This window comes from Agaricus bisporus (assembly GCF_000300575.1).
Source record: "Agaricus bisporus var. bisporus H97 unplaced genomic scaffold AGABI2scaffold_8, whole genome shotgun sequence".
NCBI lineage: Eukaryota > Fungi > Basidiomycota > Agaricomycetes > Agaricales > Agaricaceae > Agaricus > Agaricus bisporus.
The window spans coordinates 1,124,805-1,152,151 of record NW_006267371.1 but is presented as its reverse complement, the minus strand read 5'-3'; the positions used below and the strand labels follow the sequence as shown (position 1 = coordinate 1,152,151).

Here is a 27,347-nt window from a genome sequence, read left to right as displayed (position 1 = left end):
AATGAACGAAGTACTCTGCATAGATTGTATGATTCTAGAGAGCTTTCGAGATCTGAATCCACATTTCTTGATTCACTGATCATTTTGGATTGATATCTGCGGTTCAATAACCAGGTATTATGTAAACAAGCGACATCCCAAAGAGGATAACGTTCAGAAGTCGTCCACTTCTGCGGCCCGAATTTTGCTCGTCATTGAAAAGTGTGGGCTAAAAACCCTGCTGATTGACTTTCAGAAGGCCGTTAGTGAGATGACGCAATGCCGAAGCATATAATATGTGAACAAAATTTTCAAAAGGCCTCTGAAATAAGCTACTAGATGAGTTTCTCTCTTTCGACTCTGTTCAACTGTAGCCGGAAAACGTTGACTTTGTCGAGGACAATAGTCAGATACGCGAGGCGTACCTTGTTATGAAAAAGGAAGGGCCAGGCACACGTCAACGAAGCGAAAAGGGAAGTATGACGTCCTAGGTCCAGGCCCTATTGACCTTGAAGGCAGGATCAGAAGGGGAGGTCAAGTGGGCTTGCCGACCACGCAGGAAATGCAGCGCCGAGCTGTTTGCCGCTTCGGCTGTGAGGGAGCCAAGCTGGGGCCAAGGGAAGAGTGGTGTGGCGGCCGGTTCCCACGGGGAGATGACGTCATACGAGGTGGACGCGAGAAAGAGGGGGGGGAGCCCCAGCTCGGACAGGAAAGAGTCGTGGGGAAGCGGGATCGGTGGTGGGCGGGCGGGGCGGGACGGAGGGGAGCGGGAGCGGCGTGGGCTGGCGTCGCGTTGGGCGGATCAGAGGCGGGAGTTGACCCGTGCCTACGCCGTGGGTGAGGGCTTGTCAGCTTGTTCAGGTTGCGCGTCGTCTTTCGCCACGCTGCCACATCCCCGGACTGCTGCTGCAGGGACTTGCTCCGTCCTGTCGTCCACATTGTAGACGTCCTCTCTCTCCGCAGTGGACCTTGGAACCAGGCTTGGGATAAGCGGGAATTTTAATCTGAACATTGGCCTATATATGGATCCAGTGCGCACGGTGTGTTCCCTTCATGCATCACACTCAGCCTCCTTACAGGAGAATCCTTCAGCAGTCGCTTCTTTCTCGCCCAGCCTCCGCACATCCCAAGTCGCCGAGCCCCCCGCCCCAGCCCTCGAACGATGACATCGAGGCCGTCATTCAGATGGCCACTGCCTCCAGGCAGAATCCCGATGGTCGTTCCGGTCCGCCCAAGGACACACGGACTCAGCTCTTTGTAGGCAATGTAACCTCCGTCTTTTTCTGCCTCCTTTTCTCCCTCACCGTTCAATCCAGCTTCCCTACCGCGTCCGGTGGCAGGATCTCAAAGACCTCTTCCGTCGCGCTGGAACCGTCCTCCGTGCTGACGTCTCTCTCGGGCCTGATAACAGATCTCGCGGCTATGGGACTGTACTGCTGGCCACCGCTGAGGATGCTGGCCGTGCGATTGACATGTTCCACGGTTATTCGTGGCAGACCCGAATACTCGAAGTCCGCCCGGATAGGTTACCTCCCGACTTTGATAACCCGCTGCCAGCCCCCGCTCCAAAACCTGCTCTCCCTACATTAGCCTTTTCCCCACCGCCTTCCAATACCCTCTCCACTTCTTTTCCATCGGGTGCTCACATTACCAGCCCGTCGAGAGCTGCTCGCAATTTGTCAGATGACTTTGACTACAACCCCATATTTGGATCCGAGGTGTTGAACGCCTCCTCGTCTTCCTGCCGAAATCTTTTTGTTGGCAATGTGGGTCGTGCACGGTTTTTGACAGATTAGACCGTTACAATATCTTATATGCGCTTCTATTAGCTCCCTTTTCACTGCCAATGGCAAGATCTCAAAGATCTCTTTCGCCAAGCAGGTACTATCATGCGTGCTGACGTTGCACTTGGTCCAGACGGACGCTCTCGCGGGTTTGGTACAGTTGTATTCGCTACCGAGCAGGATGCTGAGCGAGCTGTTAAAATGTTCAATGGGTAAGCCGCCACACAGCCTTCTGTTCACACCCTCCTTACCCTGATGACTCTTTACATCAGGTACGAATACAACGGCCGTGTGCTCAAAGTGCACTTTGATCGATATTCGCACCTTAGCCAGCCACCCGCCTCTCCAAGCAGTCCAACATTCCAGCAAGCAATGTCTTCAGCTACGATGAGCCAACCATCGTTTACAGCGACGATGGCGTGGACTGGCCACCTCAACCTCCCTTTAGGGTATCAATCCGAGTTTCTGCCACCGTCTCGACCATCATCACCCTATGATCTATACCACACTGATACTTCGTTATACACACAACGTTCCAAGTCCCCGCTAAGGCAGGACCACTCCCGACCACAGCCCCAACCGCAAGATATACCGCCAACACGATTATCACGGGAGGGCGACTCAGAATCAAAGTCGGGTAATATGGATACAATACCAACTCAATTGGCTTCAGTAAAGCTGGGGCCTATATTACCACCGAGCAATCCAAGCCTCGTTAATACCAAAAGTCGGATATTGGACGGTACTTCATCAGATGTTGCGCAAAATACCGATACCGCCCTTGGACCGCCTCAACCGCAGTCTCAACAACAAAAGTCGGAGATGAGACCGACTGCGGGAAATTCTTCCCAAAACCAACATCCTCATCATCCAGGACCTATTTCTCTTCCGCCTCCAGGTCTCTCCTTCCCTGTCTCTCCAAATACACTATCACCCCTTCACCATCCCGGGATACACGTCCAAATGTCGCCAATACACCATCCAAGTATGGGCTCACCTCTCCATCACCCCGCCTATCCATCACATCAGCAATTGCTCGCAATAACTCCTCTAGGACTTCCAGCAATAACACCATCAATGCCTCCATTCATATTCCACCCCATGCCACCTGGATCCCCTACAGCGTCAGTACATGCATCCCCTGTACATATGCCAATGTATGCAGGTCCGGCGTCATTCTCACCAACTGTCGCCATGTCTCCTGGCGCATTCTGGGGAAGGCCGGGCAACCATCATCCGAATCCGCTCATCAATCCGGCTGTTGGGGCACCCGTACATGTGCATTCCCCTGGCGCTATGAGGCAAATGGGGGGCAATCCGAATCTGGGTGGGAGCGCTTACTTTTACCCACCTCCTGGGCCGAGTCAAGTCGAACCCTCGGGGTATTTTGATCCAGCGTACTTCCCGCCCGGGGCACAGCATCCGACGACCCTGGGGCATAGTGGATTAGTAAATGAGATCCTTAATGAAGAAGCCGAATCCGTTTCGGAGCATCAAGGCACGGCTAATAGAAGTGAGGAGACGTTGGCCCATCCTGGTGATAAGGATGCTGGGAAGGAGCGTGATGATGATTCCCCCTCGACAGATAGAAGCACCAATGATGATGACGACGATGAAGATAACCTAGGCCGCAGCAATTCTCAAGATTCAACGTCAGGGACCAATACGACGTGTACAACTTCGTGGTACAACAGTGAAGAGAGCTGTGACGAGAAAGGTGATTTGGAAAATCAGGGGTCGGAAGCTATAGGGTCCGGCCGTGATTCTGCAACTTCGAGAGCTGCCAGTTCGACATCAAATTGTGGGAATGTGAGCGACAGAAATTTCCACGCAGAGAAGAAAGTAGTCTCGCGCGCTCGTTCTCTGTCAGGCGATGCCAAACCTGCGTTTTCGGGGGCATATAAACTTGGATCGGGTTCGGAACTGCCGATGAAGGCAAGTCCGAGTGAAATTGAATCCACAGTCGCTGCGCGATCACCTTCGGCCCAGCAAGCCCGTTCTTTACGTTTATAAAGTTGAAGGGTAAAAAGACAAAACCACACCAAACATGGAGGGCTATTGCGATGATTAAACCATCTGCTCCATTTCTCCATGCTTGTTTTCGTGGACGCAGCCAGTTAGGACAGGAGCCACTGGACCTCTCAACCCGGTGGAGTTCGAAGTGAAAAGGAGCTGCATCAATTTATGTTTTCTCTTTTGGATTTTGATTTCGGGCTGGGATGCGTTATTTTTGGTGGATGGTATCGATTTTGCTTTGTTTTTTTTTCATTTCTTTCTCGGATTAAAGATTGGAGTTATGGGTATGGTTGGATCTCATTATTGGAAGGGTTTTTGTTCTCCTTATCACTTAAACAAACCTTTTTTTCGGCTGGCTTGGATGACTTCGGATGTATGTGTACTCGTGTATTTTTTTCTGCTCTGCCCTGGTTATATTTTTTCTCATGTCTTTTTCTTCTCTCTTTCGTCATTATCATCTCGTGCTTTCCCATGGACTTGGGTTAATTTTCTTATCTCATCACATTATCATCATCATCGCCTTTGTACTTCCATTTCCGTCGTATACACACTCACTCCACAGTTTTCCCCTTTCTACTGAATTGGTCTCTCTCGCTCTCTCTCACTGATTTATTTGCATGTAGTCGCTGTCATTTTTTAACGTGTTATTATTGTATGTCCTTCTCCTCAAATTTTAACGGTCGCGCATACTACCATTTGTTTCTCTCTCTCTTTCAGTTTCTTCAACTTGCGCAATTTGGTTGTTTACGGCGGATCAGAAACTGATGCTGTTTTATTTTGGTTCTACATATATTATTTATTTTATTTTATTTTATGGTCTTTTTAAGCGAGGATCAGCAGCGCTCGGCCCTGGATTGCGTCATATATCACTCTGACGATCAAAGCCAGATCAAAGCTTTTGTGTTGCTTATTTTGATTTGGACTCATCGACGTTTGATTGATCTTCTCTTTGGATTCTAATTCAAGATATATGCTGATGTGGAGGATTGGTGCTTCTTTTGTCGCAGATGTCCGGTCTATTTAAATGAAAAGAGTCTTATGATACATTTAATATCACTTAATATCGCAAAGTGATAGAGGTTTTTTTATATTATGTGGGAAGTAAAGAAGTAAAGAAGATATATTGCATGCCATGTTGGGAATAATGGAATGGGAAGAAGATTTTGGTTTCTTCAGTCGCGGTTTTTGGAGGAGTTCTCGGGTGGAGGTAGTGTGGAGTTTAATACCGGGGTGTTGGGTCAGAGAAGACGGTAAGTTTTTTTTTTTTCTTTCGTACATACTCAAGTCAATTAAGTAGTTATGAAAACGTGGAGTTGGAAAATACAATAGAAGAAAAGAAGAAGAGGCTGTTTGGCCAATATATTTAAATGAATATGAAAACTGATATACTACACGTTGCAAGTGATGGACATTGGATATGATGGATTCAAATAAGCGGAGCAGTAGGGTGAAGCAGAGCCCCGATATAGGTTCGATTTCCTCCTTTCTTTATTTCTAGAATTTTCGATATAGTAACCCGAAGACGTTTGCCATAAAGGCCAATGTGGAGTGTTGCATGACATAAATTTGCGGTTGTATAACATTTGGGTCATCAAGAGTTGAGCGCGCGTTCAGTGCTAGTCACTGAGAAGCAGATAAACATTAGTCTATAACTGGCCGAGAGCAGCGCGGCTTTCGAAAGCTTTCAATCCCAAGCCACTAATTCTTAGCTCTATGTCAAGTTCACGAGCATCAAGTATTTGATATCCAAGGAACGTCCAAATGATTACAGGTCCAATTGTACAAAAAACGTTACACGTCGTCAAACGGTGTAGAAAAATCACGGAAAAGATTGAAGAAAAGGCAAGTTCCCAGAGTTATTAGACTATTTTGCCATGATCAGAGGATTTGAATCTCCCTCAAGTCCCGCATTAAATCTTCCATCGTTGGACGTGCATGGTCAGTTTTGGCCCAGCATAGTTCCAACAAGCCCCAAAGTTCGTTTGTCAACCAGCGTACTACCTCCGGCTCCGTAGGACGTTTTGGTCGGATTGGTCCATCCTTGGCCATCGCACGTATGATAGCAATATCTCTTTTAAGCTCATACAATGGCGCTTTCTCGGTTAACATTTCCAAGACTGACATGGCGAATGAGTACACGTCAGATGCTTTGCTCGGAGATTTCCCTTCGACAATTTCAGGCGCCATCCACCGCACGCCATCGTGGTCTTTGAGTGTTGTGGACATGGGAGTTTTGGTTATGTCCTGGAGTGTTTTGGCCATGCCAAAGTCACTGATGCAGGCTTGACCCTGAGATTTGAATTTAGTATGTCGTTGCTTGCTTTCTTGTAGAAGTGTACTCACTGAGTCCGTGACGAGGATATTGCGCTAATTTATATGAGCGAGGGACGAAAGCAGTGCATATCTGTTATAACCTACGCATTTGACTGATGTGCAATTAGAAAACTAGACATATGAGATTTCACGCTACATACTGTTTCCATGAATTACTTCCACTGAGTGAAGGTATCTCACGCCTTCAGCTGTTCCCATAACCTACATTCATCGTGAACACGAACGCGTATCGACCGAATAACAGCCGGCTCACTCACCAATTGCATTTTATCGACATCTGGATGACGAGCAAGGTACCTGAACCACTTTGTCAGAACGGGGGATCTGCATAGGGGCACAAGATATTTTTCACTCTAGAACGTTGCCATTTTCCAACCAAGGAGTTACCTAAATAGAGAGATTAGTATGGATGTGCAACTCATCATAACACGCCCGGAATTAGCACTCACAACATGCAGATTGGACCCTATATCGGTAATGACCCCATAGAATTGAAGGACATGTTTGCTCTTCAGCTTTGACCAGATTTCAATTTCTCGGATAAAACGCTGTTATTGAGAATGATTGTTTGAGAGTAATTTTTATAACGACGGGTAAGGATGACCTTTTGTGCCTTATCATCACTCGATTTGATATATCTGAGTGCTTTAAGGGCAACCTAAGAGAGAGATATCAGAGTAAGAATAACACATGGTCAAAGACATTAGATACCTGAGTTTGTCCAAACCACTTGCCCTTCCAGATATCAGTATGGGGTCCGCCCGTGACGGCCATGTCACCTTCTCTCTCGATTTGTCCGTCGAGTCTCTTGTCGGCAGGGAGGATTCCGGTGTGGATCTGGAGATCAAGCAAGCCTTTCTGTAATTCAAGATATTTTTCGCGTGTTGTTTGAATAGATGAAGAATTGCGCCTGGAAGATTGAAACGCTGAACCACTCTCTGAGAGACTTGTTGGAGACCTTAGAAGCTTTCTGAGCTCCTGCAGTTCCTAGCAACGCAACGTTGAAACACGCATATCAGCATAATTATAAAGCAGACCTTTTGACCCTCTTCAAAGAGGTCGTTGGCTATTGTTTCTCCAGCTGAGTGGCGCTCTGCAAGCTTCAGGATCTCCTTGTGATTCGCGAGGACTTGACGAAGCATTTCCTTGTCTTCTGCATGGTTTTGTTTTATCGTTGCTGCTGCATCGTTCTGGGCACGTTTGAGTGCGATTTGATTCCTAGATCAGCCATTTCATTGGGTTTTGATGAAATCTTTGTCTGGTACCAATACGTACTGCATCTATGCAACAAGTCAGATGATAATCAAATTCACCGAAGAGACTCACCGAGAACTTTTCTAGTTGAATTTCGATCTGGGTCTTGAGCTCCTCAATCCCTGTACCTATTTCATCTCTGCGCCCTTACAGCGTACAGGTACTGAGCAACACGATCGCATGATGACCGGCGACATACTCACACCACCGATAGAGCAAAGATAACTTTGCCCACTTTTGCGTGCGCCCTCGAACAGTGTGAAAGATCCTGCTTCGGTTGCTGCCATCGTGAACGAATAGTTTCATTAAGAAGACTCACGTAGTAACTTCGTCAATTCGCTTCCGCATATCCTCGTCTTCCAGTCTGTCTGCTTCTTCCGTCAAAGTCATAGCCAATTCCTTACACTTCGTTCCAAGTAATTTTGCACTCCTCTAGATAATATTAAGACTGAATGCCTAGGAAAGTCCCAGATGCTCACCTTTTGCTTGCCAACCTCTTCACAGGCCTTGATGATTTCATTGATTAGACTCGCTGCGACAGGTACGCCAACGGCCTGAGCAGCAGTTTCGCCCACAGCACAAACGACGGAGAGATATGCCATCTTGCAATATGAACTTTCGTCGAGTGTACGTTTTGTAGGGTCCTGGCAGTGTGGGGATTGCGCTTAGTAGACGAGTGGAACAGACATAAGTAAAATTATTAGACTCGTGTGCAACACGTGGAGATTGACGCTGGTTAAATCAATTCTTGGTGGGAGGACTATGGCAGTGTTGATGGTTCTCTCTGAGCATGGAAGCGAAGCGACGACTACGGCTTTCGAGCATTACACGGTGGACATGTACGTCTATCAAGCGTTGGCATTGTATCTTTGGGTGGTGACTGCGAGCTTTTCGACGATGCAGCTGCACGTCTTATATTGAACACAACCATCATAGCTATGGAAACAATCATTGAGGCGATACAAGATGCGCATGACCATGCAACACTTACGTCATTCAAAACTTCAATAAATTCCAGCTGCATCATCCGTCAGGATGACCTTTCGCCGTTTTTAGATTTTGCGAGCACTCATTTTGTGATAATTTCCTTGCAAATCGTACGTTCCTCTAGATCCCACGTCCAGCATTTGTTCAGCAGATCAGAGGTGGACGTACTGAACGACTTCCTCAACCCAAGTCTGAATCTCCCAGACACAACACTAATTCCCTAAGTATATTCAAGGTTCCTTGAGTTTTAGTTTGAATGTCCTCAATACCGTCCTGTAGAGCACAGAATACATGTATATCAGTCCCCAAGTAAACGAATGATAGTTTGAAACTACAAACCGAAGTTGAAACTGTATTCCACAGCCTGAAGGAACAAAAGTATCAGTAATTCTTATAGGAAACTGATACAGATTCCGCGAGTAACCAATGACTCAGTCTTTGTTCCTCCTCGACGCATTCCCAGTTCTGGAGAATCTCGGACGCGAACTCTATCGCTCGGGTCGCCCTTCCGGACATACAGACAATGGAATGGTTTCGCGAGATAACGTGCTTCAACCGAAACGAGAAGGCGAAAGAAAACGGAAAAAGAAACGGAATTGAAGCACCCCAAGGCCTCATGATTGTGACTCGTCGATGCTTCGACTCTGAAGTAAACCTTGCCGTCGCTGTAAATATCTCTTTCCGGGTACCACTGCACTGAAACGATTACTGTGGTTCATAGATGTTAGATAACATGATGGAAGAAGAAAAAATAGCGACATTTTGCAGAAGTCGCTTACCGTATAGGGGTAAGTAGTATTTTACGTCATGCCGATCCGGGCGAGGCGCTACAGTCACCGGCGGTTAGGGGTTTACATGGGCGCCCCAACGCTAATAGTATCGTAACGATATTTTAAGCATAGATGATTATCCACAGGGGTTAAATATTCAACGGCCCTTATGCCGATGCGAAACACATCGACCTACTTAAGTGGAACTGTTGAACTTCCTTTTGACTTGTAACTGCCATGGTTCTGCGTATCGGATACGGTGAAGCAATTTTTCATCAGGGTGACCCACTTGCGCTAACCCTACACTTCAACCATTACATGCAGTTCGAGAGCATTTCTGTTCTCCCTTGCTCCAATTCGCAGAGAAAGATGCAGAGAAGACGTTCACGCTCGTCGAATGCCCTAGTGAGATTGCTCTCTCCTACTTTTCTTCCAAGGCGCTCATGCAACTCTCGTGGTACTTTAGGTGGAACCGGACAACTTATATCTCGCCTGACCAACGACGAGATCGACGTCGCTATGTACAGTTTACCTTTCACCTTTTGGGTTATGTATGGTTAACCAAAGATGAAGTGCTTTAACTGATCCTTTGATCACTGGTATCGCCAATGGTTCCAAAGCATACAAACTCGTCGGAAGCTACACTACCACTCCGCTAAACTGGTATGCGAAAAAAAAAATCGAATGACTCGCCCATACATAAGCTCACGGTGTGAATCAGGGCCGTAATTACCGGTGTCAAGTCGCCTTATCACAAAATCGAAGATTTGAAGGATACGAAGATTGGTATTTCGCGCTTTGGAAGGTGAAGCATCATTCGCGACGTCTCGGCATAACACGCAGGAGAGAAACTCAACTGATGATATTCAATCTAGTGGAAGTTATACCATGGCGTATGTTTTGGCTTTACAAAACGGATGGTCAACGAAAGACATGCAGTTCCAAGGTACGCATGTAACCAACCTCTCTACAACTTCGTTTCAATTCCATTTATTACTCAGTCAACAACGACATTCGCGGTTTAATCGAATCCGTCAATGATGGATCTACGAGTGCATTCCTCTGGGAACACTTCACTACAAAACCATTCGTCGATGCCGGCCAATGTCGATTCGTAAGTTTATCCCCACATCAAGCACCATTAACCCACATTAATTCAAACCATTGTAGATTGGGAATATACCTACACCATGGGAAGCATGGCTCATCGCAGCACATCCCGAACGCGCCCAAACCGAAGCATTAAAGACATTCTTGCAAGAACTGTCTAATTACGTTCAAGCCTTCGACTCTCAAGAAAGTCGCGAGAAAAAGAACATCGACTTTATTAAAGCGAAGTTTGGTTACCCCGAAGAGGATATCATAGTGAGTATTCCTTTCTAAACCTCTCAATAAATCAACTTCCTTGTCTGATGGTAAAATAAAAACAAAAATAGGCATGGCAAAAGATAGTTGGGTATCCCAAAGTATGCCACGAAGTTTCGGAAAGCACTGTCTTAAACACCCTCAGGTCAGCACAATCTCCCTCTTTCAATTGTAGGATAACGCAACTAAACATTCAAATAGCGTTTTGGAAAAAGCGGGTGTAGTCAAATCTCCTGAAGGTGGTTTCAAAGCTTCCCAATTCGTGAACACCAATGTCGCCAAGTTGGTCTGAAAGAAAGAATAAACTAAGCGCAGATTCGAATTCTGAATATATGTAATATGACAGTTGTATAGCGAAAAGAATATCAGTGTTTTTTTGAATACTGCAAAGCTCTGAACGAGGCTTCAGGGTCGCTATAAAAAAGATCAGTGATCAGTAGTACACAGTACGAACAATTATCACTACTCGTCTCCCAAATATCTCTCCTCCCAACCACTGCTTCTTTTTCACAAAAATACACTTTCAAAAAGGGCTACATTATCCAGTCTTTCGAGTGACCACAAACCAAGGCTCGACGGAGTTTCTCGCAAACTGACACCGGGAACTACGACAACTAACAGGTCTCAAAACACAAAGTCTCGATAGCTAAGTGGTCATAGCATGAGATTGCAAATCTCGGGGTCCGGTGTTCAAATCACCGTCGGGACTTAGTTGTATGACTGGAGTAAATTTTTTGTTTCTTCATTAAACAAACGCCAAAGAACGTTCATTCCCAAAGAAAGCCAACCAACCAGACCAAAAAAAAACACACATGTTTTGGATAAATATCGTAATACAGCAACTGCCAAAGAAAAAAGAATAAGATATACCAAGGGAAAAAAAAGAAAACAACGACAGTTCAGTAAAGAAAGAAAAAAGCACATACCCGAGAAAAACAATAACAAAAAAAAACAAGTACTAAGATTCTAAAAATTTTCAAAAGAATCCATTCTATACTCTCAACTCAACTGTAACGTCTGCCCATCCTGTACAGGACCCTCACCACCTTCTACATTCATAGCCGAAGATTGTACTTCATTCACAATCGGTCCTTGTCCACTCATCCCCAACGCCATACCCGGATTCGTCGCAGCATTAATCACGCCTTGCGAAAACCCCGGTTGTTGTTGTTGTTGAGATGCTGACGACGACGGTCCACCAGTAGCCACAGCCAATTGCTGCTGCTGCTGCTGTTGTTGATGTCGAACAACCTCCCCTCTAACCGTATCCAACATCTTCTTCAACCCCAACCTCTCATTCACCAACGCAACCCTCGCACTCTCCAAATTCCTCCTCTCCTCCTCCAATATCTCCTCCAATTCCTCAAATTGCGACATTTTAATTTCCAACTTTGTCAAAGTCAGTTTGATGAGGTTGGACAGTGTGCCCCGGATTTGTTGATCTTCGGCTGTGGCGAGATTTTGGGCTGCTTTAGCTGAAGCGCTGAGAGCGAGATGAGCCGCTCTTTGAACTTGAGAGTGAGGGAGGGTGTGGGTTGTCGTTGTCGTGGATGTCATTGTCGTCGTCGTGGTTGTGCTGATTTTTGTGGGATCAGAAGAGGAAGCAGATTCGGGAGGACTCTGACGAGATGAAGGTACATCCTCGTCCATCTTATCCTCGTCTTTCTTCTCCCCTTCACCTTTCTCCGACTTCTTCCCACTTTCTCCATCCGTCAATTCTTTCAAGGCCGTCTTGGCAGCTTCAGCAGCCACGCTCGAGTTGACGACGCCCGCAAGGAAAGCCACAACGCTCATAATAGGATTATCTGCCTGGTCAAAAGGTATTCTGCCGAATCGAAGAGGACCCATATTTCCTTCCGTTTGTAGATACGGATCCTCGATCGGTAATTCCAAGAATCTGCGAATACACTGTTGTGCGGTACGAGTGCCGACATGTTCTTCAACTTTTGACCAATCGTCATCGTACATTTCGACACCTTCCAGTAGAAGAAGGGTTTCTTGGTCGGACCAATCGTTGTTCGCGGAAGAAGCACCAGCGATACCAGGTGGCGCTGTCGTTAATTTGACGAAATCCCCAGAGAAAAGCGTCGATGGGAAGCGACCATCAAGATAACAAGGGGCGCAAACTTCAAGTTTTTTGTCTTTTAGGCAGTGATAACGGACTTGAGAACAATCTGCACCACAAACGTCACACGTATGTGTGTGCTGTGGAGTATGCGAAGTGCCGTTGGAAGCGCCATTTGCGAGAGTCGTGGCTTCGGCGGAAGAGAGGGCCTTGGAGGATTTGGATGTGGTTTGGTAGATGGAGGAACGAAGTTCGAGAGAGGCTGGGGTGGCTGAAGGCGCTTTTACATTGGCAGGTGCCCCACCAGCGGTGGCGTTTGGAACGGAAGGTCGCGTGCCGGGGTGGAGGGACTGGAGGCCGCGTGGGGTGTCGAGGATGACGCGGAAGTGGCCAGTGAAGGGAGGAGAAAGGGCTGCTGGGCGTTGCTCGGGGTCGATCTAATGAATGAAAAATAAGGTCTAATGTGAGAGATGAAGAACATGAATCTAACCTGGTAGTTGATCAGGCCCCATTGCTCGAGAAAGGCGTGTACGCGCATGATAGCACAGACGTCGCCGGCCAGATTTCTACGGCAGGCGGTGACAGTGAGATACTCTGTGGGGCGGAGACGGTAGGTGTTGATCATAAAGTCGCGGTAGTCCTTGTATATGGACGGAGTCTTTGAACGGTTGCGCGAGTTGAAAAATTCGGGGACGGCTCGTCTTTCGACGGGGTGGATTTTGGACATGTCAAACCAATTGGAATAGCTTGGGATGATGATTTCGTGGGTCTGGGCGGCCAGATACTTGCGCGCCTGCTCTTCGAGACGCAGACGGGTAGCCTCGAGCTGGGCAGGGTCTTCGTCGTCGTTGTCGTCCGCCGAGTCGCCGTCATCGTCAGCGCCGTCGGCCATGGACACGTCACCAGGTTCGTCCTCCTCGCCGTCTTTGAGCTGCCTGACGCGGACAGACGGCGGGGGGTCGTGGGTCGGGGCATTTTCGGGGTGGAGGTTTGCGATGTCGGTGGACTGGATGGGGTCCTGCTCGTTGCGCTTCCCGGGGGCGTTGTCGGGGTCGACGGGGGTAGCGCCGTGGTTGACGGCGAGCTTGATGCGCTTGGGGTCGTTCTGGGGAGTTGCAGAGCCAGCGCGTTTTGGCGAGTCCATTGTCGTCCTCCTACCGCCCCGCCAAACAACACTCAACCCTCCCCCAGACGCTGCTGCCAAACACAACCATACACGCCTCGGTGTCTCTTCCCATGCAGATTGCAGTCCTCGGCGGCGGGCTCTCGGGACTCGGCGCCGCCCACGCCCTCGCTCACCGATTCCCGGCCGCACAGCTCCTCCTCTTCGAACGCGGCAGGCCCCTCGGCGGCTGGGCCCAGTCGCTCCGCCACGGCCGGATACTTCTCGAGGGAGGGCCGCGCACCCTCCGGCCGAACGGCGCTGCTGCCCTCGAACTCGTGCGTCCTGTCTCCTCTTCAACTCGGCTGCGTATTGACTTTCGCACAGATCAGAGCCCTCGGCATCGAGAACCAGCTCCTTGTGGTTCCCAAATCCTCTCCGGCCTCCAAGAACCGGTATGTGTACATCCGCCCCGGACAGCTGCCCGGCTTCTCCGGCCTCTGCGTTGTCGGTCCCTCTCTTCTGAGGCAATTTCTCTGGCCCATTATACGCGCACCACTGCGCTATGCCCTCTATAAGAACGCACCAAAGGACGAGTCCGTCGATTCATTCATGTCGCGCATTCTCGGAGACGACATGGCCACCGCTCTCGGCAGCGCCCTCATCCACGGCATTTATGCTGCAGACTCGCGTCAGCTAAGCGCGCATGCCACCTTGCCCTTCTTCTCTTCCAAAGATCGTAAAAAGTTTCTTGAGAACCCAGTTTCGAATTTCGAATCTGATGTATTACAACCTTGGCCGAATGTCGGGAATCTGTATAACAAACTCGAGCACGCTTCCGCCTTCTCTTTCAAGGATGGCATGGAAACCTTGACCCGGGCTCTCGAGGAGCATCTGGAAGCCAAGTCCAACGTACAAATCTTCCGCGAGAGCCCAGTCCTCAGTCTTGCCATGCGCAAGGATCGCACTATGCAAGTACGTCATTCCTCATTTTCTTTTTTGCACGATAAATTAATGTCCTCATCAGCTATCTTATTTGCGTTCTGGTAGTACCAGTACTTCCATATCCACAGTCAATCTCACCCATGTCGTGTCCGCACTTCCTCTCCCCACCCTTCACACCATAACCCAACCTCGGAACACCAACGACACTTTTCCCTCAAACGTTCCATTACACCTCAACGCAAATCCTTCCTCTTCAGTTCACGTTCTCAACCTTGTCTTTCCAGGCCCTCCAGTTAATATTCATCCTTCCGGCTTTGGTTATCTCATCCCCCGACCTCGAGAAGGCTATCCTACCCAAGCGACTGATGCCCAACCGGGAATCCTTGGTGTCGTATTCGACTCTTGTACATGTTCAGAACAAGACGATTCAAATCTAACACCAGAAGAATGGTACCACAAAGGCACTCACACCAAAATTACCGTAATGCTCGATGGACCCTATCCTCTCTACATCCCCCCAACCACACCCAACTTCCTCACATCAACAACAGACATTCCTCATCCTATTCAAATTATCCTCAAACATCTTTCTACGCATTTTTCTCAACTCAAGTCTAATTATGCTTTACCTCCGCCTACATATTATCATCTGTGGCGCAACGTCAATTGCATTCCGACGTATTTACCTGGACATCGCTCAAGAATGGACGAAATGAAAACCATGTTGAAAAAAGATGTTAGTGAAGGTGGTTGGAATGGTAAACTTGAAGTTATAGGAGCCGGTGTTGATGGTGTCAGTGTACCAGATTGTTTACTCGCCGGAAGGAATGCTGGTTTATCGTGGCTGTGAAAAAATTCTCCTGTTCGTAGGTCTCACAAATGAACTCCACTCGAAATTGAAACATCCGGTTTTTTTCCAAGTTGGTGTTTTTCCGTTCCTGTGTAAGAGTAAGATTGTCTTAAAAAAAATGGGTTCTTCTTCTTCTTCTTCTTCTTTTCAATATCCGTCGTCTTCTTATCGCGCTCAATCGTATTCCGTTCCTGGTTCGTTTGACCAACCAAGACAAAATCGACAACAGGATCAAGCTTATCAAGAAGAGGAAAGTAGTTCGAGTCGGAGGATGATTCAGTCTGGGTCGAAAGTTGCTCCTCCTATATATCAACGAGATTATCAACCTCAACCACAGCAACAACAACAACAACAACGTCGAGCGGAAGTGATATACGAACAACCTCCAGGGTATTCTGGTACTGCACCAATGGCTTATCCTTATTACGGTTATGGTATGTTTTTATTTATTTATTACACTTATGCGCGGATGGTTTATTTAGGAGCTTTAGGACGGGATTTGTGTCGGAATGGACAACATGATTATAGAACTGAATATGGTTTAGCTGGGATATTATGTGCTATCGTATGTTTCTTTCTTTCTTTCTTCTCCTCCTCCTTCCTTCGCGTTGATTGTTATCAATTCTAGTTTTGTTTTCCTTGTGGTCTTTTAGGTCTTTGGTAAGTCCCCACTCACTCACTACACCCACCCGACTCTGGTCTCTGACAAGAGTTTTCAGTATCGATGTTGAACATATATGTAGAAGATGTGGTGCCCGATCACGATATTAATTTTCGTTTTTCTATTTTCTGTATCTTTGTATTTTTAGTTTTTCTTCCGTTCTTTAACTTATTTGTACTACAGTATAATAATTGCGCATTACGCTACTTAATTAACTATATGATATATATACTCATTAATTGCGGATGTGTTTCTTGCTTATCCCATTCGTCTACCACGATCAAGTTGTAGTAGTGCCCAAATTGCCTGAGTTTCAGAGACGGATGACTTCAAGCACATGATATGTGAATCAGTGCTTCGCTATCAAGGTGAGACTGAAACTGTTTGACTCCTAGACTCTAATCAAGGACATTACCATACATCTACCTCCATTGAAGAATCCTCTCGCAACAACTCAATATGTCCATTTTCGGTAGTTCACTATCAAGTTCTTCAGGTTCTAGTGGAATTGGGAGTGGTAGTGGGAGCTGTAAGTGTCACATCTTCAATTTCATTTCCTTTCAACAAATTCGATAAACTTATTTTCGAATTAGACGTGGTTTCTAGGGACCAGAGAAGGCGCAATGCTAATGTTGCTTGTAGCTATATTTTTATAGCTGTACGTTGTGTTTTTCGTGATTCGTGAATGGTTTTTTGTATTGAACTTGATCTGTTTTTGTCAATTAGATTCTGGTCGCTTGTACATATGGGGTGATTTATTACTTCTACGGGTCAGTCCTCCTCCACTTTTCCTGAGCAACTTGTGTTGTTGGAGTACTTATCTTATTCACCGTCATTTTTAGGCGTCGTTGAGGTGGTTAGTCAAGAAATTTCTAATCCCGGATGGTGCTCGAAGACCAAGATAATAACTGTGGTGTATCTTTGATAATTTTTTCGCCGTTAGCTATACATTCAGTCACATAAAAACTTGCATATAATAATTTCTTCAAATGTATCAAGTAGATCTCTTTTCGTTTAATACGCAGATGGGTGTACAAGTAGAGTCTAAATAAAGGCCGCCAAAGATCAGCATTTCGCAAAAGAAAAGATTAGAAGGGAATTTCAAACTTACGCCCCCATCAATTAAGACAGTCTCGCCGTTGACGAACCAATTGGATATCAAGAATAAAGCGAGCATGCCCATGTCATATCTCGTACCACCATCCCTATTCACAGGTGTGACAAAAGGAAAGTCTCTCCCGGATGTGCTAGATACCCCGAGTGAACTTGAAGTTCCGGGTGAGGCCATCTTGTAAAGATATCATCAAGTTAATTAGGTACGCTTGCCAACGGTGTAATGTACCTCTGAAGGGAATAAACCCGGAGCGATACCATTCACCCTGATTCCGAGGGGTAACAATTCATGTGCAAGTGCAGCGGTACCCGTGCCGATAGCAGATTTTGAAAATGAATAAGGGTATGAGTATGCTGCAGTGGCGAGGTCCTTGAAAGCCAAAAAGTCAGAGTACCATCTAACAGCTGATCAGATCGTACCTTTGTCCAACCATTCATACTGCTAGTCATAATAATCGAAGGCACATACCCTCTCCCACCATTCGCATGTATTTTTTCCGCATTAGCCTCTTGATACAACTTGCGTTTCTCAAGTAAAGGTAAAAAAGCAAATGTCAACCAATAAGGTCCCACTGCGTTGACTTTATATGTATCTGTAAACGTATGCTCGGGAACTTCATCGAATAATGCTTTGACAAAGTCTTGTGCAGTTGGATTGACTTCCGGGTCGGGGCGTTTGAAAGCTCCCGTGGATATACCGGCGTTGTTGAATAAAGCAGTTATCCCGTTTGGCTCGAGGGAGGAAATATGGGTGGCTAGACGAGTTGCTTCCGACTGTAGGTTGCATTTATCATGTTATTAGTACGAAGGTCGACGCGGGTGCGTCTATAATAACCGAACCTTTTGGCTGATATCCGCTTGAATACCAATCAAGCTACCCATTTGAGGTGTAGCACTCTCATTGTACATTTTTGGAACCCTAAAAACATAAAAGTGAGTGAATGTCGCTGAACGCGATGTAGTCTCCTTTACCGATCTATGCGTTCCTGTTCTTTATCGACTACATACACCTTTGCCCCATTGGCCATGAGTGTCGAACTTATCATAAGCCCAATGCCCTACATTCCATATGGATCAGGTTCGATTGCGTACTTGGGGAGATATTAATAGGCCTCACAGAAGCACCACCTGTCACAACAGCTACCACGCCTCGCATATCAAACAGGTTTTGAACAGTCAATCCGTTCAAAATGGACTTTGTGTCTGTCATGTTGTTTCGTCAGGAGGGAAATCAAAGTTTGCGCATTTGTGCCAGTTTCGTGGTATTTATCAGCCGCCCAAGCTTGGCAATGATTAATGGTGATTTGTCACTCCTTCCGTACATCCATTGAATTCAGGGTCTCAGACTAAGTTGGAATCCTCCTGACAGAACGAATGATTGTCTTGTCTTTTCCTCCCATCTCGCTGAAGAGATAAATCTCACGGAAAGCCTGACGACGTCTGCATCTCTGCTTCAGCACCTCGACATGCAGGCTTCTGGCGAGGCTCTATCCCAGGCCCTTGCTGAGCCAACTGGCCATGATCACGACATCTATCTTCGCAGTTACTTGAACTTCTGTCAGTTGTATAATTATCCAATCAATCCGACAGAATCCACTTTAGCCCTGTACATGGTATTCATCACACACTGTGAAGGCGTAGCTCCGGAAAATCTCGTCACGTACTTGGCTGCAATCTCTTTTCGCTTGCGCCCCTATTTTCCCGACGTCGAGAGGACACGGAAGAACAGATATATACGAGCCGTCATGAGGGGTATAAAGCGGATGATTGAAAATCCAGTCCGACGCAAAGAGCCTATTACGTTTTCTCAATTGGAAGACGTTGCAAGAATTTATAACAACGAATCCAACTCCTATGATGATCGACTTTTCCTTGTGTTACTCGTAACTGGATTTTATGGGCTTTTGCGTATGGGAGAGCTCACTGATCCAAATGATCCGTTGTTGATCAATCGACGAAAAATGATCCGACGGGACTCGCTTATTTTAACCGAAGACTCTGCATCATTCGTTTTACCTGCTTGTAAGACTGGCAGGTCCTTCACTAAAAAACGGGTATCGGTGCAATCAAACGGCTCTACCAGCGACCCAGTCGCCGCAATAACCACGTATATACGATTACGCGACGAACGATTTCAAGATTCTTCATGGCTGTGGCTTACAAATGATGGGATTCCTCCTACTCGTCGCTGGTTCTTGTCACGTTTTCACAAACACTTCGAGACCCATCGCGAGGGGCACTCCATGCGTGCAGGTGGCGCAACATGGCTCGCTCAACAGGGTGTGCCCTTCGATACTATTCGAAACGCCGGTAGATGGTCTCCCTCCGCCTTTCGCAACTATGAGGAAAAGTATTCCTTACTATCCTTCTTTATTGCCGCACAAGTTCGACAAACTGCTTAAGAATAGCGACGTTTCCACTATCTTATGTTAGCCTGCGTTAGTCCAAAGTGTCTCGAGTCCCTTTCTCTCGATATCTTATATGTATCTCATAGTATCTGTTAGAGAAATGTATACCACTGAACTGCAATTTGATATCCTGACATAATCATATCCGGTAGGAGTCTGAGACTTTTGTTGGAATTCCGTAACAAGTGAACCACTATCTTCTCTTTTCCTTCAATCTGGCGGAAAAGAAGGACTTACTCGTAGGCTCACGGAAAGGCCGGCAACGGTCTGCCTTTCCGCTTCAGCACCTTGACATCCAGACTCCCGAGGCGCTGTCTCAGGCCCTAGCTGAGCCAACCCGGGCCGGCCATGCTTACGACACCCATCTTCTCAGCTACTTGGAATTCTGTCAGTTGTATAGCCTTCCAATCACGCCGACCATGACCACTTTTGCCCGGTACATGGTATTCATCACACATTTTGACATATCTCCGGAATCTCTCGAGACGTATCTGTCTGGCATCTCTTTTCGCCTGCGCGCCTATTTCCCTGAAGTCGACGAGATACGAAACAGCAGATTTATACGAGACGTCTCGAACGGTATCAAGAGGAAACATGAAAATCGAGATCATCAACACAAAGAACCTATTACGTTTTCTCAATTGGAAAACGTCGCAGCGAGTTGCAAAAATTTGAACAACTCATATGACGATCGTCTCTTCTTCGCATTACTCGTAACCGGATTCTTTGGGCTCTTGCGTGTAGGAGAGCTCACCGATCCGAACAACCCACGCTTAATTAATCGGGAGACAACGATCCGGCGGGATTCGCTTACTTTAACTCAACACTCCGCATCATTTGTTTTACCCGCCAGCAAGACTGACAAAGTCTTGACTGAACACAAGGTATCGGTACATTCAAACAAGTCTTCAAACGACCCAGTCACCGCAATAACGCTGTATGTGGAATTGCGCGACCAACGATTCAAAGATTCTCCATGGTTGTGGGTTACAAGTGATGGGGAACCTCCTTCGCGTCGTTGGTTCATATCACGTTTACAACGCCATTTATGCGCCAATGTTGGAGGATACTCCATGCGTGCAGGTGGTGCGGCAGTGCTCGCTAAACATGGAATGAATTTCGATGTCATTCAAGACATTGGTAGATGGCCTGATGATGCCTTTCGTAACTACATCAGCAAGCATCCCTTATTGCTGGACTACTACATCACCTCACAGAAAACATAAATCTTTGATTGTCTCATGGTAGCCTGTGGTAGCCAAAGTGGCCTGGCCGCGAGCTTTTTTTTCTTGTCGGTATCTCATATATGTATTTCATGCTGATATTTTTTATTGCATATTATCGCCTATTATCTACCAGACCAAATGTATACTAGAAAACTTGCGAAATGTATGAAGCAGGCAGCGGAATACTCGTGCCTGTAATTCGGTTTCCCTGATTTCTAGACTGAATTTTCTGAATCCCTTGGTATTGGCTTGACAAAGCCACGTTGCCTAACACTATGATCTGCCCAACCGCGCACGGTTGCGGTTCACCCCATGACAGTCGAACGCGTTCCGTGGTGACCTCGCGGAGGTGGGTCCCAAGCGGAAGACTTTAATACTGCTTCTGTGGTTGAAACCAACGAGGAAAACTCATTCTAGGTTGCTGAATTCGAACGGGGTTCAGTGCGGGATTGGAAGGATATGTGGCATGGGTATGCTGTTCAGCAATTGAAATATTGATGGATGAGAAGTCTCGGTGGCTCGGTGGCTATGATCGTGTCCTGCTAGGCTGCTCCCCGGCGGCGGTATGCGGCAGCGAGGCAAGGGCAGCGAGAGACATCTGTAGCATGGCGAAATTTTGACAGAGGTGAGGGTGAGCTGTGAAAGCATAAGAGTTGAAGACAACGGAATTGAAGACGAACGCAACCAGAGTCGTGCGATCAAGCGAAGTTGATCCGTTGCAAAACACTTTTTGTACTTAGCACAGTGGGCGCTTGGAGGACGATGAAACGCCACATTTATTACAAGCTCTCGAAGGTTGTTTAGGCAACGTCAAGGCTCCCCATAGAAAGTAGCTAGAGTAGCTTGTCAGTCCCGCAGTGACAATGATCATTAAATGGTATGCGGAATCATTCAAGAGATTGGTAGATGGCACGACGATGCCTTTCGTAACTACATCAGCAAGTGTCAGTCAAGAAATTTCTAGTCCCAAATGGCGCTCGAAGACCACACTAACAATGTGAATGATTTTTGTGCTGTATCTTTAATAATTCTTTCGCCGTAAGCTATACATTCAGTCACATGAAAACTTGCATGTAACAATCTCTTCAAATGCATCAAGTAGACCTCTTTTCGTTTAATACGCAGATGGGTGTTTAAGAAGAGTCTAAACAAAGACCGCCAAGAATTAGCATTTCGCAATAAAGAGCTTAGAATGGAACTTATAACTTACACCTCCATCAATCAAGACAGTCTCGCCGTTGACAAACCAATTGGATATCAAGAATAAAGCGAGCATGCCCATGTCATGTCTCGTACCACCATCCCTATTTGCAGGTGTGACAAAAGGAAAGTCTCTCCCGGATGTGCTAGATATCCCGAGTGGATTTGAAGTTCCGGGCGAGGCCATCTTGTAATGATCATTGATATCGTCAGATTAATCAAATCTTTGAAAAAAAGGTGGATTATACTTCTGAAGGGAATAAACCCGGAGCGATACCATTCACTCTGATTCCGAGGGGTAGCAATTCATGTGCCAGAGCAGCGGTACCCGTGCCGATAGCAGATTTTGAGAATGAATAAGGAAATGAAGATCCTGCTGTGGCGAGATCCTTAAAGGCCAAATAATCAGAGTGCGACAACCATCATCTAAAAGCTGATCAAACCGCACCTTTGTCCAACCATTCATACTGCTAGTCATAATAATCGAAGGCACATACCCTCTCCCACCATTCGCTTGTATTTTTTCCGCGTTAGCCTCTTGATACAACTTCCGTTTCTCAAGTAAAGGTAAAAAAGCAAATGTCAACCAATAAGGTCCCACTGCGTTGACTTTGTATGAATCCGTAAACGTATGCTCGGGAACATCGTCGAATAATGCTTTGACAAAGTCTTGGGCAGTGGGATTAGTTTTCGGGTCGGGGCGTTTGAAAGCTCCTGTGAGTACCCCGGCATTGTTGAATAAAGCAGTTATCCCGTTTGGCTCGAGGGAGGATATATGATTGGCTAAGCGAGTTGCTTCTGACTGTAGTTATTGTTGTTAGCCCAAAGATTGATGCGGTGCGTCTGGAGTGGTAACCGAACCTTTTGGCTAATATCCGCCTGAATACCAATCAAGCTACCCATTTGAGGTGTAGCACCCTCATTGTACAATTTTGGAACCCTAAAGACGCAAATGTGAGTAAATGTTGCTGAACGCGATGTAGTCTTCTTTACCTATCTATGCGTTCCTGTTCTTTATCGACTATGTACACCTTCGCCCCATTGGCCATAAGTGTCGAACTTATCATAAGCCCAATGCCCTGTAGGGACATTCCATATATCAGGTTCAATTGCGTACTTTCGGAGATATTAGGCTCACAGAAGCACCACCTGTCACAACAGCTACCACGCCTCGCAGATCAAACAGGTTTTGAACAGTCAATCCGTTCAAAATGGACTTTGTGTCTGTCATGTTGTTTCGTCGGGAGGGAATTCAGAAGTTTGCGCATTTGTGGTTTCGTAGTAGTACTTATCATCCCAAGCTTGGGAATGATTTGTCATTCCTCCCATACTATATGCCATCGCTGACGTCAATGCAGGTCTGAGTCAGATCAAGTTCGAATCCTCACGGCAAGCGAGTCATTGTCTTTTCTTCTCCCCGGGCCTCCCATCTCGCGGAAGGGAAAAATCTCACGGCAAGCCTGGTGACGTCTGCATCTCGGCTTCAGCACCCTGACATGCAGGCTTCCGGCGAGGCGCTATCCCAGGCGCTAGCTGAGCCAACTGGCCATGATCACGACACTCATATTCGCAGTTACTTGGAGTTCTGTCAGTTGCATAACTATCCAATCACTCCGACAGAGACCACCTTTGCCCGGTACATTGTATTCGTCGCACATTACGATGGCGTAGCCCCGGATTCTCTCGACACCTACCTGTCTGGGATCTCTTTTCGTTTGCGTCCATATTTTCCTGACGTCGAAAAGGTCCGAAAGAGCAGATTCATACGAAACGTCATAAAGGGTACAAAGAAGATGATTGAAAATCCAGTTCGACGCAAACAGCCTATCACATTTTCTCAATTGGAAGACGTTGCAGGAATCTATAACAACGAATCCAACTCCTATGACGATCGACTCTTCCTCGCGTTGTTCGTAACCGGATTTTTTGGGCTTATGCGTGTGGGAGAGCTCACTGATCCAAATGATCCGTTGTTGATTAATCGTCGAAAAACGATCCGGCGGGACTCGCTCGTTTTGACCGACGACTCTGCATCCTTCATTTTACCTGCCAGTAAGACTGGGAAGACCTTCACCAAAAAAAGGGTGTCGGTGCAATCAAACGGCTCTACCAGCGACCCAGTCGCCGCAATAACCACTTATGTGCGATTGCGCGACCAACAATTCCAGGATTCTTTATGGTTGTGGGTTACAAGTGATGGGGTTCCTCCTTCTCGTCGTTGGTTCTTATCACGTTTCCACATCCATTTCGAGACCCATCGCGAGGGGCATTCCATGCGTGCAGGTGGTGCAACACTGCTCGCTCAAAAGGGTGTGCCTTTTGATGTCATTCGAAACGTTGGTAGATGGTCTCCTTCCACCTTTCGCACCTATAGGGAAAAGTATTCTTTACTTTCCTCTTTTATCGCAGCACAAGCCGCACAAAGCGCACAAGAATAACGATGTTTCTACTACTTCGTGTTAACTCGTAGTAACGGACAGTGTTTTGGGGCCTTACGAGTTAACGGACAGTGTTTTGGGGCCTTTCTCTCGATATCTCATCTCATACTGATATTTCTATGGCGTATTATCGCATAGTACCTACTTAACGAAATGTATATTACATTAATGCGAAATGTATCAAGCAGGCAGCGGAACACTCGTGCCTGTGATTCGGTATTCCTGATGTCTAGGCTGAATTTTTGAATCTCTTGTTATTGACTTCATAGTAAGGCCACGTAATTTAGGCAACGTTATGAAAGTGAGCTGCCCAAACGCGTTCCGTGTTGGCCTCGCGGAGGTGGATCCCAAGCGCAAGGGCCTATCGTTGCCACAGGGATCGAATCTCCTGAAATAGAAACGAACGTGGAGGTAAGTAGAAACCATACTTGCGTCTCATAGAGGTTAACAGTGACGACTAGCTCAGAAATAATCAGTATATGGAAGCCAATCTTGCAAAGGTAATGAATGCCTCACTGGTATTGCCTCCAATAGAAGGGTCCCGTTACAGCTAGATTTCGATCGTTGTGGATGTCCGGCTGGCGTTGTGGTTATGGCGAGTTACGGGCTTGAAGGTTGTTACGAGCTTTGCAGGTCTTCTTTCATGGTTGAAATCGACGAAGAAAGCTCATTGTGGGTTGTCGAAAAAGAAAAAAAAATGCTTTGTTGCGTCGTAAGCGGATGCTGAAATTCAACGGGCTGCAGTGTGGAATTAGAAGGATATGTGGCGTAGGCAGGCCGTTGGGCAACTGAGGCTGCGTTTGATGGACGAGACTAGTCTCGGTGGCTATGGTCGTCCTGCTCCCCGGTGGCGGTATGCGGCAGCAGAAAAAGTGAGGCAAGGGCAGCGAGAGACGTCTGTAGTATGGCGAGGTTTCGACAAAGGCGACCGTGAACTGTGAAAGTATAAGAGTTGAAGACAATGGAATAGCAGACAATGGAAGGCAACGAGAGTCGTGCGATCAAGCGAAGTTGATCCGCTACAAGGCGCTTGTTGTACTTGGCACAGTGGGCGCTTGGAGGACGATGTAACGCCACACATTAATCCCAAGCTCTCGAAGATTGTTTAGGCAACGTCAAGGCGCCCCATAGAAAGTAGCTAGAGTAGCTTTTCAGTCCCGCAGTGACAATGATCATTAAATGGTATGCGGAATGATTTTGATCACCTATTATTAAGTATTGGTCAGACATATTCACTGACGCATCATTAGTTGTACCGAATGCAACAAACAATGGGCGAGTGCATGTATGTCCAGGTGGGCACTGGAGGGGGATAGGGAACATGGAGACGGATTGGTTGAACCAAATAGCTTGTTCGAAAATAGCACAGGCACCAATCGGGACCTAGAAAGGCAAAAATGGGTGGATTGGTGATGGATTGGTGCGCCCACAGAGGAAACGTTGTGGGTGCACCTTCCTGTAACGGTATTTTTAAAGTCGGTCAACACCAATCCAGCCTAGGATTGGCTTCTTTTTCTCACCTGGGCCCGCATTGTTGGATATCCTATATAACCCCCAACCTGTAGCATGCCCAGATCCCCCATTGCCCCCCCCCCTGTCCCCTCCCAGCCCCTCCGCCCGTCGTCATAACCATGGTTCACCGTCGCCAAACCTGTCCTGGAGCCTCCATGTGCTCTTCTGACTGTCAGCGTCGCCGCAACAGATCTGTTTCGGGGGGGAAGTACTTTGCCCCGTTGGTCACTCGGCTAGCAGCGAAACACCGGATGCTTGTCTCGCGGCGTCGTCGTCTTCCTTTATCCGTCAACATTGTCAACCGGGCATCTACGTCACCCGTCTCTCCACCCCCTTCCTCTCCTCCACCACCCATGGCTCCTGTCCTATTAGCGGAAGCTCCTGCGGAATATGTCCGCGACAAGCTACACTTATTCAAAAAGTGGTACGTAAACCGTTTTAACCTTTTTCTCACACGTGGCCCTGAATAGTCTTTTAGCATGCTATCAGGTCTTCGTGATGTGCGCCTGATTAGCGCCCCACAGCGCAGTGGCTTCCTTCCGAAAGAAATTCAAATCCTCATGTCCGACGACAGCAGTCATGCTGTACCACCGACGCATATGCTCGCCGTATATGCGCCGAAATCAACACCCACTTCCTCCAGGACAAAAGTGACTCTGTATCCAACGCACGAAATCGTCCTGTCTTCGCACTGTACCAATCTCCCAAAACTTCCTGAACCCTCATCCTCGTCTTCCATCCCAGTCATTCCTCTGGCGATTCCATCACCCTCAATGTATCCTTACCTTCAAACATACCTCTACACCAAGGATGCCTCAATGCTAGAAACCGTGCTTTTACCAACTTCATCGCAGGCATTGGATTCTTCTAGTCTCATGCGACGTTTACTTGCCGTACATGGTTTATGGGGTAACGCCTCCGCACTTGGTGTCATCGATCCCCCTTTCTACTCTATGATCGAACGCGTGTGGGCCACCCTGCACGAAACCCTTAGTCGAATCCATGCATCGTCATCATAAGATTCGTTCTTCACTTGCAAACCATTTTTATCATTATTGGCTGGACCAGACTTTTTAAAAATCACACTATGCAATTTATTTTTTTTGTACTTGATATGCGGGTATGGTACTGTATGAACATTATAAATCTTTTTTTTTCTGTATGTTTTGAACGTTCACGAGGGGATCGGGTCTTTCGTAAGTCCGAACAAAGACGCGACAAAGTAATGCCAGTCGATCTCCGAAAGGGATAAATTAAATGGTGATGTGCAGGGTGATTGTCAGATCATTAATTTGATCAGACCCTTCAAAGGGGTCCATAGAAACACCTTTGACGGTT

The 27,347-nt window shown here is 46.9% G+C and overlaps 10 protein-coding genes and 1 non-coding gene across 11 annotated transcripts; 6 read left to right on the top strand and 5 right to left on the bottom strand.

The window, feature by feature from the left end:
* Positions 1-805: 805 nt before the first annotated feature.
* AGABI2DRAFT_137760 (hypothetical protein) lies at positions 806-991 on the bottom strand (the record flags this gene model as incomplete). The annotated part of the gene is made up of 1 exon (XM_006463285.1): positions 806-991. The coding sequence occupies one exon, from the start codon at positions 989-991 to the stop codon at positions 806-808; it is 186 nt and encodes a 61-aa protein (XP_006463348.1).
* A 41-nt stretch (positions 992-1,032) lies between these two features.
* On the top strand, positions 1,033-3,776 carry AGABI2DRAFT_120172 (hypothetical protein; the record flags this gene model as incomplete). Its single annotated transcript, XM_006463284.1, has 4 exons — positions 1,033-1,236; positions 1,296-1,745; positions 1,809-1,975; positions 2,036-3,776. 4 exons carry the CDS (start codon positions 1,033-1,035, stop codon positions 3,774-3,776), a joined length of 2,562 nt encoding a protein of 853 aa, XP_006463347.1.
* Positions 3,777-5,523: 1,747 nt separating this feature from the next.
* Positions 5,524-7,102, bottom strand: AGABI2DRAFT_194189 (hypothetical protein). The gene is made up of 9 exons (XM_006463283.1): positions 6,825-7,102; positions 6,718-6,771; positions 6,563-6,661; positions 6,466-6,500; positions 6,371-6,410; positions 6,254-6,314; positions 6,198-6,205; positions 6,123-6,146; positions 5,524-6,068 (listed from the first exon to the last, which is right to left on the bottom strand). Exons 1-9 carry the CDS (start codon positions 6,885-6,887, stop codon positions 5,658-5,660), a joined length of 795 nt encoding a protein of 264 aa, XP_006463346.1. The 5' UTR covers positions 6,888-7,102; the 3' UTR covers positions 5,524-5,657.
* Positions 7,103-9,352: 2,250 nt separating this feature from the next.
* On the top strand, positions 9,353-10,878 carry AGABI2DRAFT_225056 (hypothetical protein). Its single transcript, XM_006463282.1, has 10 exons — positions 9,353-9,383; positions 9,449-9,529; positions 9,591-9,645; positions 9,698-9,787; positions 9,846-9,929; positions 10,000-10,070; positions 10,126-10,238; positions 10,295-10,489; positions 10,561-10,634; positions 10,691-10,878. The coding sequence occupies exons 1-10, from the start codon at positions 9,362-9,364 to the stop codon at positions 10,779-10,781; spliced, it is 876 nt and encodes a 291-aa protein (XP_006463345.1). The 5' UTR covers positions 9,353-9,361; the 3' UTR covers positions 10,782-10,878.
* A 247-nt stretch (positions 10,879-11,125) lies between these two features.
* On the top strand, positions 11,126-11,198 carry AGABI2DRAFT_t84. Its single transcript has one exon. It is a non-coding gene; the product is annotated as a tRNA-Cys (tRNA).
* Positions 11,199-11,445: 247 nt separating this feature from the next.
* On the bottom strand, positions 11,446-13,698 carry AGABI2DRAFT_225055 (hypothetical protein; the record flags this gene model as incomplete). The annotated part of the gene is made up of 2 exons (XM_006463281.1): positions 11,446-12,991; positions 13,045-13,698. 2 exons carry the CDS (start codon positions 13,696-13,698, stop codon positions 11,489-11,491), a joined length of 2,157 nt encoding a protein of 718 aa, XP_006463344.1. The 3' UTR covers positions 11,446-11,488.
* Positions 13,699-13,790: 92 nt separating this feature from the next.
* AGABI2DRAFT_208052 (hypothetical protein) lies at positions 13,791-15,516 on the top strand (the record flags this gene model as incomplete). Its single annotated transcript, XM_006463280.1, has 3 exons — positions 13,791-13,994; positions 14,044-14,631; positions 14,684-15,516. 3 exons carry the CDS (start codon positions 13,791-13,793, stop codon positions 15,449-15,451), a joined length of 1,560 nt encoding a protein of 519 aa, XP_006463343.1. The 3' UTR covers positions 15,452-15,516.
* A 611-nt stretch (positions 15,517-16,127) lies between these two features.
* On the bottom strand, positions 16,128-18,435 carry AGABI2DRAFT_152523 (hypothetical protein; the record flags this gene model as incomplete). The annotated part of the gene is made up of 7 exons (XM_006463279.1): positions 16,128-16,130; positions 17,224-17,400; positions 17,455-17,595; positions 17,646-17,999; positions 18,066-18,144; positions 18,198-18,283; positions 18,343-18,435. The coding sequence occupies 7 exons, from the start codon at positions 18,433-18,435 to the stop codon at positions 16,128-16,130; spliced, it is 933 nt and encodes a 310-aa protein (XP_006463342.1).
* A 3,538-nt stretch (positions 18,436-21,973) lies between these two features.
* Positions 21,974-23,290, bottom strand: AGABI2DRAFT_120163 (hypothetical protein; the record flags this gene model as incomplete). Its single annotated transcript, XM_006463278.1, has 7 exons — positions 21,974-22,003; positions 22,070-22,246; positions 22,308-22,448; positions 22,508-22,861; positions 22,921-22,999; positions 23,053-23,138; positions 23,198-23,290. 7 exons carry the CDS (start codon positions 23,288-23,290, stop codon positions 21,974-21,976), a joined length of 960 nt encoding a protein of 319 aa, XP_006463341.1.
* A 262-nt stretch (positions 23,291-23,552) lies between these two features.
* AGABI2DRAFT_179719 (hypothetical protein) lies at positions 23,553-24,894 on the top strand (the record flags this gene model as incomplete). Its single annotated transcript, XM_006463277.1, has 2 exons — positions 23,553-24,369; positions 24,767-24,894. The coding sequence occupies exons 1-2, from the start codon at positions 23,556-23,558 to the stop codon at positions 24,892-24,894; spliced, it is 942 nt and encodes a 313-aa protein (XP_006463340.1). The 5' UTR covers positions 23,553-23,555.
* Positions 24,895-26,048: 1,154 nt separating this feature from the next.
* Positions 26,049-27,170, top strand: AGABI2DRAFT_194184 (hypothetical protein). The gene is made up of 2 exons (XM_006463276.1): positions 26,049-26,433; positions 26,488-27,170. The coding sequence occupies exons 1-2, from the start codon at positions 26,129-26,131 to the stop codon at positions 27,026-27,028; spliced, it is 846 nt and encodes a 281-aa protein (XP_006463339.1). The 5' UTR covers positions 26,049-26,128; the 3' UTR covers positions 27,029-27,170.
* Positions 27,171-27,347: the final 177 nt, after the last annotated feature.

Bases quoted from the DNA above. Each gene is read 5' to 3' on its own strand.
- AGABI2DRAFT_225056 (XM_006463282.1), top strand. From the start codon at position 9,362: ATGGTTCTGCGTATCGGATACG. The intron at 9,930-9,999 runs GTGAAGCATCAT...TATTCAATCTAG, and splicing joins GGTATTTCGCGCTTTGGAAG to TGGAAGTTATACCATGGCGT. The intron at 10,071-10,125 runs GTACGCATGTAA...TTTATTACTCAG, and splicing joins GAAAGACATGCAGTTCCAAG to TCAACAACGACATTCGCGGT.
- AGABI2DRAFT_194184 (XM_006463276.1), top strand. From the start codon at position 26,129: ATGGTTCACCGTCGCCAAACCTGTCCTGGAGCCTCCATGTGCTCTTCT. The intron at 26,434-26,487 runs GTACGTAAACCG...ATAGTCTTTTAG, and splicing joins CTACACTTATTCAAAAAGTG to CATGCTATCAGGTCTTCGTG.
- AGABI2DRAFT_194189 (XM_006463283.1), bottom strand. From the start codon at position 6,887: ATGGCCGTCACGGGCGGACCCCATACTGATATCTGGAAGGGCAAGTGG. The intron at 6,662-6,717 runs GTCATCCTTACC...TCTCAATAACAG, and splicing joins GTGATGATAAGGCACAAAAG to CGTTTTATCCGAGAAATTGA. The intron at 6,411-6,465 runs GTGAAAAATATC...AAAGTGGTTCAG, and splicing joins GAAAATGGCAACGTTCTAGA to GTACCTTGCTCGTCATCCAG.